The sequence below is a fragment of the Diabrotica virgifera genome, chromosome 2 (assembly GCF_917563875.1).
Source record: "Diabrotica virgifera virgifera chromosome 2, PGI_DIABVI_V3a".
In the NCBI taxonomy this organism is placed as follows: Eukaryota; Metazoa; Arthropoda; class Insecta; order Coleoptera; family Chrysomelidae; genus Diabrotica; species Diabrotica virgifera.
Window position 1 is genome coordinate 195,471,945 of NC_065444.1, and position 18,266 is coordinate 195,490,210.

At 32.3% G+C, this 18,266-nt stretch overlaps 1 protein-coding gene across 5 annotated transcripts in view; it reads right to left on the minus strand.

Annotated features, from left to right (window-relative positions):
• Positions 1–18,266, minus strand: part of LOC114337513 (uncharacterized) — a 772,834-nt gene that overhangs the window by 82,021 nt on the left and 672,547 nt on the right. For all 5 annotated transcript variants that reach the window (XM_050642993.1, XM_050642994.1, XM_050642995.1 and 2 more), the window contains exons 4-5: positions 13,662–14,486; positions 7,352–7,810 (exon numbers count right to left, since the gene is read on the minus strand). In XM_050642993.1, the coding sequence (XP_050498950.1) occupies positions 7,352–7,810; positions 13,662–14,486 (1,284 nt within the window). The remainder of the gene's footprint in view (positions 1–7,351; positions 7,811–13,661; positions 14,487–18,266) is intronic.

Sequence of the window (18,266 nt, forward strand, 5' to 3'; positions counted from 1 at the left end):
AAAAAAAGACGTTTCTACGACCCACAAAATCGGGGATATATTTTATATATCACATCGCAGTTGTTTATAAACATTAAGATATGAAATTTGCACAGTTTATCAATCAAGTTTCAGGTTTTCATTTAAAATTTAATCAAGTTTAACATAGGTATATTTAATACAGTGAAAATCTGTTAGTAAACCTAAAGAAAGAACAGTTTTTAAATGACATATTTGTGTCATTTTAAGACAAAAGTTATTCTTTTGATTTTTTCGTAAATGCTTACTTTAAGCATTCAATGGAAATAAACAATTAAAAATGCCGAAAAATAACGAGAAATTTTAGCATTTTTTGAGGACCTTGTTAAATAGGTTAAATATGCTTACTTTAAGCGTAAAATGCAAATAAACAATTAAAAATGTCGAAAAAGAAATTTTAGCGTTTTTTGAGGCCATTTTTCTTGGTTGGACATCGAATTAAAAAAAATATGAGAACTGAGTCAAGTACAATTCCAATGCGCAATTCTATTTTGTTTTTATATGGCATAAGTCATTTTATTTATTATTTAATTTAAAATTGGCTTTTTCTCGGCATTTTTAATTTTTGAATTACATTTTACGCCGACAGTAAGCATTTTACGAAACAATTTCAAGAATAACTTTCGTCTTAAAATAGCGAAAATTATTATAAAAAAGTGATTTCGAAGCAAGGGAATCAATATTTTTATAATATAATTTGTTTAAATATTGATATACATAAGTAGGTTGCCATGGAAAATTTTTGGTAAAATTTTAAACCTAACTTAAGGGGAGTGGAACAAAATGCAACATTTTGACGCCTGTCAAAATTTTCAATGTATTTTAAATGTAATATTTTTTTCAAATCCTGTCAAAACTAATAAGTATTTTTGAAAAATTTAAATGCAGAATGAAAGATTACTTTATTACCGAGGGCCGAACGTCCCGTAGAATGAGTAAAAATTTCTTTTGAATGAGATATTTGAAATTAAAAATCATACTAATTTTTCTCTTAGTTTTTCTTCCCTGTAACTTATTAAAATAAACATTACAGAAGTTTTCAGGGACTTTTGACCCTCGGTAATAACGTAATATTTCATTCTGCGTTTAAATTTTTCAAAAATACTTATTAGTTTTCTCAGAATTCGAAAAGTGAATTAAAAAAAATATCACCAGTTCTACGAGTCGTACAAACTTCTTTTGTTTTGAACCATGTTTTTCATAACCTTTCAGATAGAGTATTTTGTTTTTTTGGAAAGGTTAAAACGGCACAGATAACTTAATTGTTTATAACGCCAAAAATGGTAGAGCACGACCAAACTCACTTTGTATTTAAGATTTGGATGCGCACTGGTGTTGATGTTCGTTTTTCCAAATTTGTTGAATTTTACTTTGATAAAATACCTGCACGGTAGAATAATAAAAACGTAAGCTTACGAAGAGAATGATACCAAAAAGCCCTTCTAAATATTGACAAAGCACCTGTACATCCATTTGAAAATGATTTTTTTTGTCAAATGGGATAAACACATAGAATTGTTTAAAAATACTCGACCGATCAGGTTCATCTTTTTCACACATAGTAACTACATAAAAACCCACTTAATGAAATGTAGGTGTTTTAATAGTTATTTATGATATAAGTGTTAAAAGTACACGTTTAAGGCACGCATGTGAAAGTTTGCAGAATGAGCGAAGCGAATTCTGCAATTCACATGAGTGCCTTAAAAATGTAAGTCTCAAGAGTGTAAAAATGAGTGCCTTAAAACGTCTTATATATCAACAATTATAATTTAATAATTCTCAATTACAGGACAATATCTACAAAAACTTTTACTTGAACTTTACTGACATTCCATTTTTATATTTTTCTTGACATTACATCAAAACTGCCTATACTGTCAATACGTAAATTATAACAAGAATAGAATAACATCTTGCTTTTATTGATGTATATTCTAACAAATTTTAATAGTTTTTTTCTACAAACGTGTTAAAAATGCAATAATACAGTTTAAATTAAATTTTAAAAAACCTTTTAAATCACCTTTTCCAAATTGCGCAAGTTTACCCCAGTTAATAGGGAAAAAAACATGAAAAAATGTTAAGCAGGGTTTTGAAGGTGCTAAACGGTAGATGAGAGATAACTGATGATAATTCAGTGAAGACGTACAGCTAATTTTTCTTCTTCTTTTTTTTTAAACAGGTACAAAGAATGAAAAACTCAGTTTTTTTACTATAAAACGTTTCTTGTTAATTTTAGAGAAAAATGTTTTAAATAAGTATTATAGATCTTAAAAAGTTCTTTAATTTGATAGTACTTATAATAATATAAATAAACAATTGACCTAGATAATTGCAAGCAACTCTCATTTTTGCACTAATTTTTAAATATTAATAACTTTACTTTTTACATAATGATATATAATTTAACTACTTTAAATTATGCCACTTAATGGTTTATTTAAGTGCACTAAATTTCAACCAGATTGACCAAATAGTTTATAAGTTATTCAATTTGTTTATCCCAGAGAGCAATTGTTTATACAACTGTTCTTGTCCTAACAGTGAATCTAGAGATATTTAGCAAATCGCAATCAATTATTCGAGAGTCTACTTTTAAGATGCATTAAGAAAAAATTAACATTTTATTAAAATTGTTATTAAAAAACTCGTTTGAAAAAGACCCTACTTTCTAGGTTATAAACAATTTGAATAACTTTGACAGTTTTTATGTCACACGCTTGCATGTAGGTTCACTGAAAAGCTGGTGAAAAAATACATATTAAAAAAGAAAAAATAATTTTATATGACAAATAGGAATCAAGTTAGTATTTTTTTTTATAAATCAAATTTTGCATTGTTTATAAACATTAAGAGCTGAAAATTTATATATGGAAATCTATATTTTACTATCCAGTTTATAGATTGCATATGCAGTGAAATAATAAAAACTTATGACCTGTTAAACTGATGGTACTCGTGAAACACCACCAACGAAAGTGAAGGTGGGAACTGTTCAAGCTTCGCTTCCTTTTTTGGAAAAAAACTGCAATATATTATCACCTTCCATAGCACGCACAACCTTCTTTTTTAACTGGAGTAGCTCAAGAAAATACTAAAAATTGTGCAAATTTCACCTTGCACAATTGGAAAATTGGAAAATCCCGTGAAAATCAATTGATTCAATTTTACTATAAAAGTTATTGAATTTTACAAGTATTTCTTAAAAATTCTTTAAATTATTAAGTAAAGTATATTTTTTATATAAATATAAAATAATTATAAATTAGTACAATACATTATTTTTTTTTATTTGAAATAATTAAATAGTATTTAAAAGTCCTTAATAATTTTTAAAAAACTGTTTGTTTTATTTTGTTTCTGAATTGTTATGAAATGTTATTTAATTTAATGAAACTATTAATATTTGTTTAGGTAGGCATCTAATAAGTATAAATATGTAATATGTTTGCACTATTTAATGATGTATGTTTAAGTTCAATAATTAGAATAAAAGTCATATATTTGTTTTGATAGTAATATATATATATATATATATATATATATATATATATATATATATATATATATATATTTTAATAAATTCATTTAATAATTATATAATTTAATAATAATTAATTATTAATTATAAAAATAAAAACGTAAAACATTGTTTATGAATTTTAATTTGATTATTCTAGTGAACGTCTATAACTTCTAAATCGCTTCTCGGCAAGTTACAGTTCATCCTCTACAAAGTCTGACATCGTCAAGAACCACTGCAGCGCGATTACAACATTTTTTCTCCTCTTCTTCCACTGCACAGTTTGTACGAAGATCCGTACAGTTTATACCATATTTTTTACAACCATATCTTGTACTTTTGCAACCCGTTGAACATTTAGATGTAATTTGTTTTAATATCTCTTCAGGAATCAAACAATCTAAGGTGTAAATAGGTTCAAAATCCGTATCAGTTTTTTTCCATCCATATTGGATAGCATCCAGTTTTTTACCTAACCAGTGTTGTAATTGATGATAAACGCGAAGTACATGCTGATAACCTGCACCTTCTGTTGGGGGCAAATTTTCCAATTTAAAAGATTTTTCCCTGTATTTCTTATAAATTGTAAAAAACGTAACTCATTTAATGACAATATGTTATTATGTTTTTTTATATGTAACATCAATTGCAGCAGAATACAAAGCAACAATGATATCACATCCGTTTTTCATGATGTCCTCCTTGTTAGCATTCTCGTCGTAAAAAATATTTATCAGATCTACAATTTCTGACGATGCAGTTAATAATTTGAATTTTCCTTGATTAAAAAAAGAGGAAGTTGTATCACATCCAGTAAAAATATATAAGAACCGAACGTATTTTCTTAGATGAGAATGTTTAAAACTATTACAACTGTAATAGATAGATTTTCCTTTTTCGCCTTTTTTTTTTTTCAAAATACATATATGTTATTGTCCGGAGCAGAGAGTTGCGTCAATATTATGAGTATATCAGTATCATTACCAATTATTACAATGGTCTTGCTAGTTTCATATGAATGTTCGTGAAGAGCTGTCTGCACTATTAACACGTCCGCATCTTCAATCTTCTACTTTAGTTCGGTACCCAGATTTGTTGAGCTCTGCACATAAAAGTTGAATCAATTGCTTTTTATTTTTACTAACAGCTAAAAATATTTTTTCTACGAGCGTGCAAACATGTCTACTTTCGCGCACGCATTTTAGTTTAGAAAGTTTCACTTTTCCGCACGCGTGTTACTTTTCCGCACGCGTGTTACTTTTCCGCACGCGGTTTTTACTTTTCCGCAAGCGTGTTAATTTAGATATGTTAATATGGCCTTAAAGTAATTATAATACATACAATAAACTAATATTTAGATATTATATACTGATTTATTTCAAATATATCTTATTGTGTTCCGGTTTTAATGAAATTAACTCGACAATTCGATGAAATAAAATTATTTGGACATAATATTCGAAAGTCAAATCGGTAGACAATAACAGTCGTTTTGAATCATCGTCATGGAAACCAAGATCGTCGTCATGCTAACTAATTATTTTGAAAGTTTGGTTTTGACAACCTTGTCAAAGAATTAATTTGTGTATGTGTTTTCATATTAATTAAATTAATTGATTAAGATTTGGCAATTTTTTAAAGACTCTTAGAAAAAATATTGTTCCTAACTCTTGCAGAAAGTCTCTTTTCCGCACTCGACTGCTTGCCGAACTCCCGCTTCGCGTCGTTCGGCAAACTGCAGTCGCGTGCGGAAAATAATGACTTTCTGCACTTGTTAGGAAAATAAGTATTTTGTTTTATGGATAAGATCGTGTTTTCAACCAATTTAATTTCTGGGCCTGAGCTAATTATTATTGTATATTTATATAAATAATATACTTTAATTAGTAAAATATAAGTAATTCTTACGAGAAATTATTGTAAAATTAAAGCAAGTAATAGCAATTAAACTGCAAATTTTTTCAACATGTTTCAAATTGGGATTCCATTCTAAAAAATAAAACGAAGCTATTCTCACCTTTAAATTTGTTGGCGGTGTTTCACGAGTACCATCATTTTAACGAGTCATGACTTTTTATTTTTTTTACTGCATATGCAATCTATGAAGTGGGTCAGAAAATATAGACTTTCTTAAACAACTTATTCAATTTTCAGCTCTTAATGTTTATAAACAATGGAAATATGATTTATTGAAAAAAAAATTCTAACTTGATTTCTATTAGTCATATAAAATTTATTTTATTATTTTAATGTGTATTTTTTCACCAGCTTTTCATGAGCCTACATACGAGCGTGTAACATAAAAACTGTCAAAGTTATTCTAATTGTTTATAACCTAAAATGTAGGGTCTTTTTCAGACGGTTTTTTTTAACAACAATTTTGATAAAATCTTAAAACATTTTCAATAAATCTTAAAATTAAAGTCTTAAATAATCGATTGCGATTTGTAAAATATCTCTAGAGTTACTGTTAAGGCAAGAACAGTTGTTTAAACAATTGCTGTCTGAGATAAACAAATTGAATAACTTATAAACTATTTGGTCGATCTGGTTGAAATTTAGCACACTGAAATAACCCATGAATTGGCATAATTTGAAGTAGTTAAATTAAATATCATTGTGCAAAAAATACAGTTATTAATATTTAAAAATTAGTGCAAAAATGAGAGGTTTTTACAATTATCTCGGTCAATTGTTTATATGTTTCAATATGTGTCCCACCAAATTGAAGAACTTTTTAAGGTCTACAATATTTATTTGAAACATTTTTCTCTAAAATGGATAAGAAACGTTTTATAGTCAAAAAACTTAGTTTTTCATTCTTTGTAACTGTTTTAAAAAAAGAAGAAGAAAAATTAGCTGTACGTCTTCACGGAATTATCATCATTTATACTTCATCTATCGTTTAAAACCTTCAAAACCCTGCTTAACATTTTTACGTGAAATCGACGATTTTTTTCCCTATTAACTGGTGTAGTTGTACTATTAATATTAATGTTAATAAATGAAATATAAATATTTTGACGTTTCACAATTTGACAATTCACTTTTAACTGCAGTGTCTTAAAAATTTTAAAGCACTAGTGCTTTAAAGTGGCACGCTTGTAGAAAAAACTATTAAAATTTGTTAGAATATACAACAATAAAAGTAAGATGTTATTCTATAGTTGTTATGATTTACGTATTGACAGTATAGGCAGTTTTGATGTAATGTCAAGAAAAATATAAAAATGGAATGTCAGTCAAGTTCAAGTAAAACTTTTTGAAGATATTGTCCTGTAATTGAGAATAAATAAACTATAATTGTTGATATTGTTTGTAGAACAAATATTGTATGATATACGTGTTTAAAAGTATATGTTTAAGGCACTCATGTGTGAATTGCAGAATTCGCTTCGCTCATTCTGCAAATTTTAAAATACGTGCCTTAAAATTGTACTTTTAACACTTATATCATAAATAACTATTATTGTTTATTTTAATAATTATTATCAACAATTTTTTAAAAGAAAAAAATACTTATTTTTGGGTTTTTTTTTTATTTGCAATTTGCTATAACTTTTCTGTTTATAAACATTTTTAATCTAGAACATCTCACTTTAAAGAGCAAATATTTTGAAAAAAGTCCTATGTTGAACGTTTCTTCTACAATGGGTAGTTTTTTCACAATATTGAAACAAATGAAAAAGTTGCTTTTTCTACTAAAATGTTTCCACTTTTGACTAGCCAAAGAAAATTGTAATAAAATTACTGAATATGAATGCACAGCCGCCAAAAATTTGTAAAAGCAAACAAGTATAAACGTACCTGTCCAAGTTGATGTTTACTGTTGTTATCGTATTCGTTATACTTCTGTTCCAAATCGTTTTGTTCATCTGAACTGAATTCATTTTCTTTAAACCCGTTTTTCTTAACAGGAACAACAATTTCAGTAGATCTACAAATACCACTATCCGTGGAACTCTCCACAAAATTTTTGTTTTTCAATGAAATTGAGCTTTGTGAGTCGTTGTGATTGTGGACTTTTTCAAATCCGTACGATTTTCTTCGATTGTACCAGTCTTCGTTTTTGTTAGTAGGTATTAGTTTTACTCGGGACTCCAGACTGCCAGTACCTATTCCGGGCTTTTTGTTGAGTAAGGCTTCCATCCCGTATACGTACGAACGTACTCGGGAGTTTTCGACTAAAGGCATTTCGTTTTCTTTTATGGGAGATGTTTCTTCTGTTACTATACCGTCATCAGGATCATCGTCTTTACCATTAACCTAAAATTAATAATCAATTATCGTATTCACTTTAATTCTCCAAAATGTTTAATATAGTCCAAGAAATAAAGCTTAAAATAGGATAAAACCTCGCAATTTTTACAGAATGGATCGATTTGCTGGAAAATTTGAGAATAAGTAGTGGATAGTCCAAGGATCAAAATCTATATGATGCCGAAAGGTGCTTTTACCATGGGGGTGGTTGCCACCCCATCTGGGAGGTGGAAATTTTTTATTATATTTTTTATATCCTCCTTCCTGGTCTGGTCAGTTTTGTCTTTGCTCCTGTATTTTTAAGCTGATGATGGCTCGTGAAGAGCCGAAACACGTCCTTATATGACCATTTTATTAATATATACATTTTGTGGTACTTCTTTGAGTTTTGTACTTCCTTATTATATTTTGACCACAACAGTTGGTAAAAACATTCATTCTAAGCAAAAAACGTTCTATATATTTTTGTGATAAAGTTAATAGTTTTCGATTTATTCGCTATCGAAAGTGTTAGTTTTATATCGAAAAAATCAATGTTTTTAATAAGTTTTCTGATAATAACTCCAAAAGTTTTCGTTTTATCAAAACAACTTTACTTAACAAAAATGTACCTTTTGAAAAAATAAACAAAACCGTTTTTTTTTAAAATTATCTTTAAGACCAATAGTAATCGAGGTATACTTTATTATATGTACATTATATAACTTGTTGAAACTAATTTAAAGTATTTAAAATATCTATCTCCAGAAATAGAAAAAAAATCTAGCTCAAAAATTAAGTGACTTATAATGAAAAGAATCCCTATTTTTCAGTCCCTATTTTTTTCAGCGAAAAAGTGATCGGAAGCAACCGCTCTAATCACCACCCTAATTAAAATTAGTCATGGGCTTCTTTATTTATGTATCATTAATAGGTTCTAGAAGTTTCGCCTAGAATGATTGGTTTAAAAAAAAAATAAAATTAAAAGCGAATAACGAATTTTTGTAGTTTGGAAAAAATGGCTTTTCCTTCAGAATAGAAAGATTAGCATCAGAGATATGAAAAATGTTTAACGATGAAATTGTAGCTTATTTAATTCCCAAGAGCCTGGTTTGAAAAACATTTTTTCTACGGCAAAAATTCAGTGAACTATTGAAAAATAAAACCTGTAATAACATGCTAAAACCATCTTTACCAACCCTTTCAAAGTCACCTCTTTTTGCGACTGAGGATTTTTAAAAGATTTAATGATAATATGCTTAAAGATCTTGTAAAAACCTACAAAATTATTTTTTACCAAACTGTGTAAGATAAAAAATAAAAAATTACGGTTAAAAAATCAATATATTATTTAAGAAATCCTATTGGAAGCATAATAATGTAAGTTAGCGGTGTTTTTAGTCATTGGTCTTATTCATTCTTCTTTATTTATGCATTATTAATAGATTCTAGAAGTTTGAGTGGCTTAAAATGATTAGTTTTTAAAAAACTAGAGTTACAAGCGAATAACGAATTTTTGTAGTTTGGTAAAAAATGCCATTTTCTTCAGAATAGAAAGATTCGCATCAGAGATACGAAAAAATGTTTAAATATGAAATTGTAGGTTATTAAATTTCCAAGAGCTTGGTTTGAAAAAACTTTTTCTACGGCAAAAATTGAGTGAATCGTAAATGAGTACAATTGGTAAAACATTGATTTTTTCGATACAAAACTAACACTTTCGATAGCGAATAAATCGAAAACTATTAATTTTCTCAAAAAAACGTATAGAACATTTTTGGCTTAGAATGAACGTTTTTATCAACTTTTGCGGCCAAAATTTCCACCCCCCGAGATGGGGTGGCAACCACCCCCATGGTAAAAGCGCCTTTCGGCATTATATAGATTTGAATCCTTGGACTATCCACTACTTATTCTCAAATTTTCAAGCAAATCAATTCATTCTGTAAAAATTGCGAGGTGAAAAGCTTTGGTACCTGGATTAATAGGGATTCAGTATTGAACAAGTAATGGAAATAAAATACTTTGGAATTACACTCTTCAGCTACTAAGACCTGGACAAAGAAGCGAGAAATCGAGTACAAAAAGCAAATAGACTGGCAGGATGCCTTAATAACACTAAATGGCGAAAGAGACATATTAATACTGAGATAACCAATCCACTAATGAACAAGCATAATTGCTTATAAAGAGAAATAAGAAGAGGAATCTGTAACGAGAACGTTCTTGGATTGATTGGAGACTTTTCTCTCGGTTCAAGGAACGACAGTAGAGAGAAACTAATCTAATTGTGACAATATCATATATGATACAAATGTGTCAAATACATGGTTTAAATTACATAGAGTTTGTCTAATTTACTTACCGTTGCACGTCATTATCTATGTCAGAGATCTAAGTTGACATTGTTGCCAAAGTATAAAAACATCCTGAATCCATTTAATTAATTAATAATTATTGCAAACTTGGATTATGCAACAAAACAAATTAATATTCAATGTAAATAAATAAAAACATTAGAAATAGAAAACTAGAATTAAGTTATAATCTTACCTTAAAGTAAATAATAAAAACAATAAATATAATAAAACAAATACTTAGAGTAAAGAAAAAAAAAAAAAAACAAATCTAAAGTGTCAATACCGCAACTGTCAAATAAATGTTACCAATTTATGCCAAAATGTCACCTTCGTTCGATTACAGTTACAGTGTGTTCCGAACAAATTTGCTTCATAAAAACGCTTCATAAACCATTTATACAAATTAAATGAAGCATATTGTTGTGTATTTGTTTAAGTTAACATTAATAGAAATCTTTAAATATTATTTCTACGCGTATATAATAAAATATGTCTAGTGGCTGTAATTCCCGTGTACTCGGCAAAAGGATCCCAAAAAAGAACACACCTACCGCCCAAATATTTCATGTTGGTATCATGTGACGTCACGGGCTATGACGCGGATGACGTGCAACGGTAAGTAAATTAGATGGAGTATAAGTGAAGATTATACACTTGAAATTCACCACAAGATAATGAAAACAGCATTCGTAGCTCAATAGATTATGTATTGGCCAACAACAGGCATAACAAACTAAACATTTAGGAAATACCTACTGACCGACATGGAATCACCGAGTCTAATTACATTATATAAACGTCTCGTAGAAAACTATTAAACAGTAGATGAACAATGTAATAGGAAATACCTAAAAGCAACACCCAGAAAGAACAAACATGAATGGATACCAGAAGAGATTTTACAATTCATAGACAAACGAAGAAAATCCAAATAGATAACAAGGATGGAGATGGAGAACAGACCAAATAGAAAAATTCGAAAAAAATAACCGAGCTAATGAAAAAATAGCCAAAAACAAAATGTGTTGAAATAGAAGAACTGCAACAAAGATCATAATCTCTTTAATTTATATAAAAAGGTAAAAGAGTTAACATCGGCTAACAAGAGAACAACCTCACAAAACATACTCAAAACGAATGTAAAACTGCTTAAAATGACACAAGACAAACCGACAGAATGAGAAAACTATATCTTACCATATCACATCAATTTTACAAGCAAAGCACAATCACTAACGATAGTTACAATTCCATTCCTTAGCATCTCAGCATGAGACAAGAACGGATCAGGAACAAACAAAGCAAGCACCGATAGAGAACCACGTAGCCTCAGTCATCTGGAAACAATTTAACTGGATTACTGGATTAAACGATTTAAAATGAAGAATTTGACAGACAGACTGTAACGGAGACAGTAACAGCAATGGTTACCAGAATCACAAACGAGGAAGTGGCTCAAGCGCTTCAAAAAATAAAGAAAGGAAAAGCAGTCGGACCAGATGATATTCCTGGGGAAGTATGGAGAGCATTGGGAGAGACAGGAATAAGTTGGCTAGCAGGTCTATTTAATAGAATTATGGAAGTTTTACAAATGCCAGACGAATGGAGATGCAGTAAATTAGTACCTGTCTACAAAAACAAGGGAGACATAAAACAATGTACAAACTACAGGGCTATAAAACTACTTAGCCACACTATGAAAATATGGTAGAGAGTAATTGATAGACGGATACGTGAAGAAACCGAAATATCCGATAATCAATTTGTCTTTATGTAGGGCAGATCAACAACAGATGCAATTTTCGTTGTAAGGTAACTAACTGATGGAAAAATACAGGAATAAAGAGACCAACGTTCATATGGTATTCATTGATCTTGAGAAAGCATATGATAGAGTTCCTCGAGAGATTCTGTGGTGGGCACTCAATAAGAAAGGAGTCCCTGACGAATATGTAAAGATTGTGAGAGATATGTATGAGGGAGTAACGACTAGTGTTAGGACAGGTGTGAAAGAGACTGATAAATTTCAGGTGAAGGTAGGATTGCACCAAGGCTCGGTGCTTAGTCCTTATTTATTCTCATTAGTTTTGGACCAGATAACAGCGAAACTACAGGGTAGCATTCCATGGTGCCTAATGTATGCTGATGATGTAGTGTTAATAGGAAATAGTGAAAGAAACATAAGAAAAACTGGAACAGTGGGACAAGCTCTAGAGGAAAAAGGTTTAAAACTTAGTAGGACAAAAACAGAGTATTTGGAATGTTCATTTAAAGATGGAGTTACTACAAATAAAATGGTATCTTTGGATGGTGAAATGATGGTGAAAAGCAATAGTTTTAAGTACCTTGGATCGGTATTACAGAGTAATGGAGAAATAGATGGAGATGCATGCAGTAGAATTAGGGCTGGGTGGATGAAGTGGAAAGAAGCGAGTGGTGTGTTGTGTGACAGAAAAATTCCAATGAAGCTGAAGGGAGAATTCTATAAAACAGCCAAAAGACCGGCTATGATGTACGGAACTGAATGTTGGGCAGTGAAAAAGAAAGAGGAACAACGAATGCATGTGGCAGAAATGAGAATGCTTAGATGGATGAGTGGAGTGACAAAGAAGGAAAACATTAGAAATGAGTATATTAGGGAAAGTCTAGGTGTGGCACCAATTGACGCCAAAATGAGAGAGAATCGGTTAAGATGGTTTGTCATGTTCAACGTCGAGACGGTAATCACCCAATACGAAGAATAGCTGAAGTGCAGATTCCTGGAAGGAGTAGGAGAGGAAGACCAAGAAAGACCTGGGGGAGACCATAAGGCAGGACATCTTGGTAAAGGGGATTAACATTGATATGACCCAAGATAGAATTGTGTGGAGAAATGCAATTAGGGAAACCGACCCCACATAGGGATAAGGCAAAGGGAATGATGATGATGACTGGATTAAACGATTTAATTGTTGAAAAGTGCTATGAAACAGCGCGAAGACGCTCAGTATTAGACTGAGATAAAGGTTCAGCGGAAAAGCATGTATGCTCAGCGAGAATAAATTTTAAGTACCCATGTAATCAAGAAACAGAGTCAAACGAAACTGAAAACTAGGCACTAAAGCCTTTCAGAAAAGGGCAAACAGAAATTTGCTCTATCCTCATAAGGTTTTTCTATAAACTAAATCTACTAACTAGTTTTGTTTAACGTTGTAACCAAAATTTTGTTTAATTCATTAATATTTTTTGTATTTTGACAACGACACCCGATTTGGGCGTCGAAACGTTAATAAAATCTTTTTTTAGTAAAATTGTGGCTTATTTCCCATCAAAACAAGTTAATTGCAAAAATACCACAAGAAAATAGCTTCAGAATAAAACTAAATCTACAATAATTATTATTGAAACTAAGCACTGTCAAGGCAAAATACAAAAATAAATAGAGGAAAGATAATACGAAAGCCGAAGACTAAACACAATATGACATGATGGATAATTATTATGCGATAATAAGGAGGCTATTATAAAAACATAAATACCTTATAAATGTCATTAGTTGGTGAACTAGTTTTCCTTAACCTTCCTTTGATTTCCTGTATAGACTCAACAGTAACAAACGAATTCCTTTTTTGTTTCTTAGATAACTCCAAATCTAGATCTTCACTTGCTTTATCACTACTGGAGCTTGAAATCGACTGCAAAATTTGATCTAAAGCATCTAAATCTACACTGTTATTTCTTAAGGCTGTATTCAGTCTTCTTCCTTTTTCCAACTCCTCCCGAATCTTTCTTACGTTGCCTAAACTTTCTGGCAGATCTACAGGTTTAGGACTAGATGGTTTTGAAGCTTGCTTTGGAAATTGTAGAGATCTTCTTATTTTGGATGTTCTCCTCCACGTTTGAAGTTGCTCTAGATCTTCCAAATCTTCGATGCTCTTATTCCCATTTGTATCTTTCTCTGGTATTAAACTTATGTCATCACTACTGCTGCTTTTTGTTCGTACAAGGTTAGTATGTCCATTAACGGTATTACTATTACTGTTATTGTTTTCACTCGATACACTTTCTATTTCGTATATTTCGACACCACCATCTCCACTTTCTCGATCAGATATAGTAGGCCGAGGTGATCTTCTCCCAAATGCCTGTCTTACCGCTGATTCGTGTATTTGATGACAGAGTCGTGAAACTCGATGAAGATTAGTTGCTGCGGTGATGTGAGCGTTGCGCAAATGGTCTGTGAGATCTGACGATGGTTGGAGAGGTTCTTTCGTTCGTTGGCGCGTTGGAGGTCGTCTGACTGCAGTTCTACCAACTGACGCTTTCGATTTTTGTGACGATAGATCCAGTGGATTGATAGAGAGCTGAAAAAATAATATATGTTAGTCTTGAAATTAATAAATGTAAGCGCTTATAAACTATATTTTTAATTTCAACATTTTTCTGAATAAGGTGTTTTAAAGTTATAATAGTTCACTTAGTCATAAACAAGTTAATTCTTTGTACAGTTTTGTTGATATTAGTTCAAATTAAGAAGAACATATTATCATTATATACACAATCGAACTTACATTGAATAACAATGTATTTCAAACCAATATTTATTTAAAAATAGAAAATATACGGTTTCGTTTTGATTTAAATCTGTCTCCTGCCATCCCCCGATAGCGCTATTTCTAGGTCTACCTGTTGTCAAGGAGGCCATGCAAGAAGACAAATTTACACCAAAACGTCCGTAGTTCTCGGTACTATATAAAACTATTTATACCGTAGTTGGACAATCTCTAACGGGGAATAAGTGAAATTAATGTCGACCCGATTTAAGTTCTCTGTTAACCCAGATATGACAATATCAAAAGGCATTTATACAATACTACGGTATAAATAGTTTTATTTTGTACCGAGAACTACGGACGTTTTGGTGTAAATTTGTCTTCTTGCATAGCCTTCTTGACAACAGGTAGACTTAGAAATAGCACTATCGGTGAATGGCAGAAGACAGATTTAAATCAAAACGAAATCGTATTGTAACAAAATAATTATTGACCTACCCTCGTATACCAGCTCCCGTCTCCGCACAGACAGAACACTATCGATGTTTCGAGATACGCCGATGCAGCGCCGATGACACTGCAAGCGGTCGAGTCACATGGACATAGCTGGAGATATATAGATATTTCTGGAATATCTGTATCGCATATATAAATAGGACATATTTGTAAATAGAGTTTAGTCTTAAGCTAAAGTTTGTAAAGTAAACTTGTATAAATAAAAAATAAAGTCGTATATAAATTACGAACCGCTGGTTTTATTGTAATTAGAAGTAATTACACTAATCACGCTACAGTTGGTGTCGGTGTTCGGTTAACTTAGTGCGATATAAATAAGTGAATTACAGAGAGACTTTAAAAGACTTTTGAACTTTATTCGTCGGGAATAACCGGAGTGCGTTAATTGTTCGGTATTCGGAAAGACTTTAAAATACTTTTGGACTTTATTCGTCGGGAATAGTTAAAGTGCGTTGATTGTTCGGTATTCGGAAAGACTGTTAAAAGACATTTTGGAAAGTACGTGTGTGCCGACCAAAGATGTTGCTACAAGAACTTACAGTAAAACAGCTCCGTGAACAGCTCGAGGAACGGGATCTGGACAGCAGTGGGCTCAAGATAGTCCTACAAGCACGACTCGAGGATGTCCTCACGAAGAACGGAGAAGACCCAAAGACGTTCCACTTCCAGTCAGCAGAACAAGTAATCTTATCGAAATTAAAAACTGTTTCTGAAACGATCGATGAAACTTCTAGAAGAAGCGACGAGAAACTTGAAGAAGTTAGTAGAAGAAGCGACGAGAAACTTGAAGAAGTTAGTAGAAAAAGCGACGAGAAACTTGAAGAAGTTAGTAGAAGAAGCGACGAGAAACTTGAAGAAGTTAGTAGAAAAAGCGACGAGAAATTCGAAAATGTTGCTAAAAGATTCGATGAGACTTCTCAAATAATTAAAGAGGTCTGTAGGCAAAACAACGAAAAACTAGAAGAAGTTTGTAAACAGAACAATGAGAAATTTGAAGAAGTTTCTAGAACATTCGATAAGATGCAGAAAAGTGTAGAGACCGTAGAAGAAAAGATCAAACAGCTAGAGAGCAGGATAACCGATACAAAAGTACAACCATCAGTTAATGCAGCAACGTTAGATCCTTTAGTGAAAGATGAACTACCGAGAGACGAAACGTCGCATAATATGAGATTCAAATTACCACCATTTGATGGAAAGTCCTCTTGGTCCATATATCTTAGACAGTTTGAAGCTATTGCGACCGCCAATCATTGGACCGAACAAGAAAAGGCTGTTTCCTTGACTGCTGCTTTACGAGGTGATGCTGCAGATATATTAAGGTCAATTCCCAAGGGTCAAGAAAATTGTTACCAGACCTTGTTCACTCGTCTAGAAAAACGCTATGGAGATGCCCATCTACAACAAGTATACAAAGCACAACTGCGAAGTAGAAGTCAACGAGCAAGTGAGAATCTGCAAGAATTTGAAGCAGATGTGGCTCGTGTGGTGCGGTTGGCTTATCCAGAGGTGCCAGACAGCGTTTTAGAAGAAATTGCAGTAGATACCTTCGTCAATGGGCTGAAAGATAATGAACTACAGAAAGCTTTACGACTAGCAAGACCGAAAGTTTTAGATGAAGCACTTGCTATTGCATTGGAACACGAAACGGCTAGTCAAACTTCACGAGGCCGTAGAGTAAGAACCATTGAAGAAAGTGACGAACACAACGATGAACGTCTGGAGGAAATGATACGGAGAGTATTAAGTAATCAGATGCCAAAGAGACGCGAGCCTAGATGTTGGAATTGTGGAGACGTAGGCCACATTCGTCGTAATTGTAAGAAGATCGTACAGCCGTCGGAAAACTAGAGCGGGTCGACACCAAGGGGCAACTGCCGACCTCGAGAACTAGAGCCCCCATAGTAACTGTCAACCTTACGTCCTCCGGTGGAATCCACAACTTATACATCGAAGGTCGTATCAGTAATAGATGTAGATCATTTTTGGTGGATACAGGTGCAACGAGAACTATCGCACGTCCAGATGTAGTACGAGACCATAATAAATTATCACCTGCAACAGTAAAGCTTAGAACAGCGACTGGTGAGCTAATTAATACATATGGCGAGGCTAATATGTCAGTATCCATTGGCCAGACCACAGTTGAACATCAAGTATTAATTGCCGAGATCTCCGACGAATTCATATTGGGGATGGACGTACTAAGGAAAGTGGGGGCAATATTGGATGTTCAAAATGGAGTTCTCAAGATCAATGGTGAAGAGTTGCCCTTTCACGACGACAAAGAAGATGTCATCCGCTTACTTACTACATGCGACGTAACCATACCCGGTAATAGTGAGAAAATTCTGATGACCATGCTTGATGGACACTGCCGAGAGGGAAGTTTAAGGATGGTCGAAGATGTGGATAATGTCGAGTTCCTAACGGCGAAAACTTTGGTAAAAGTTCGAGATGTGATCCCTGTAAGAGTTATGAATTTAAGGGAAACTGCTATCAAGTTAAGTAGAGGAGCTTTGATCGGGCAGTGTGTTCCCGTGGCTTCAATTTGCTCTGTGAATACCAATGAGAAATCATCGAAGGCGAAGTATCCAAAGGAGCTTGTTGAGATGATCATTGAAAGATGCCAAGATCTTGATCATGAACGAACGGAAAAAGTGACATCTATGCTGATAGAGTATCAAGAAGTTTTTGCTATTGACACGAAGGATAAGGGAAAAACAAGTATAGTAACGCATAAAATAAATACCGGAGACGCTCAGCCAATCAGACAACGGCCTAGACGACTTCCATTTGCGAAAAGAGATGAAGCCGAAGAGATTATCAAGGATATGGACAAACAAGGGGTAATTGAACCATCGAACAGTCCATGGACATCACCAGTAGTTCTGGTAAAGAAGAAAGATGGTTCAACGCGTTTTTGTATCGACTACCGCCAGCTCAATGCGGTAACAAAAAAAGATAGTTATCCTTTGCCCAGAATAGACGATACATTGGATACTCTCTCCGGTTCTCGTTGGTTTTCCACACTCGATTTAAAAAGTGGATATTGGCAAGTAGACATGGAGCCAG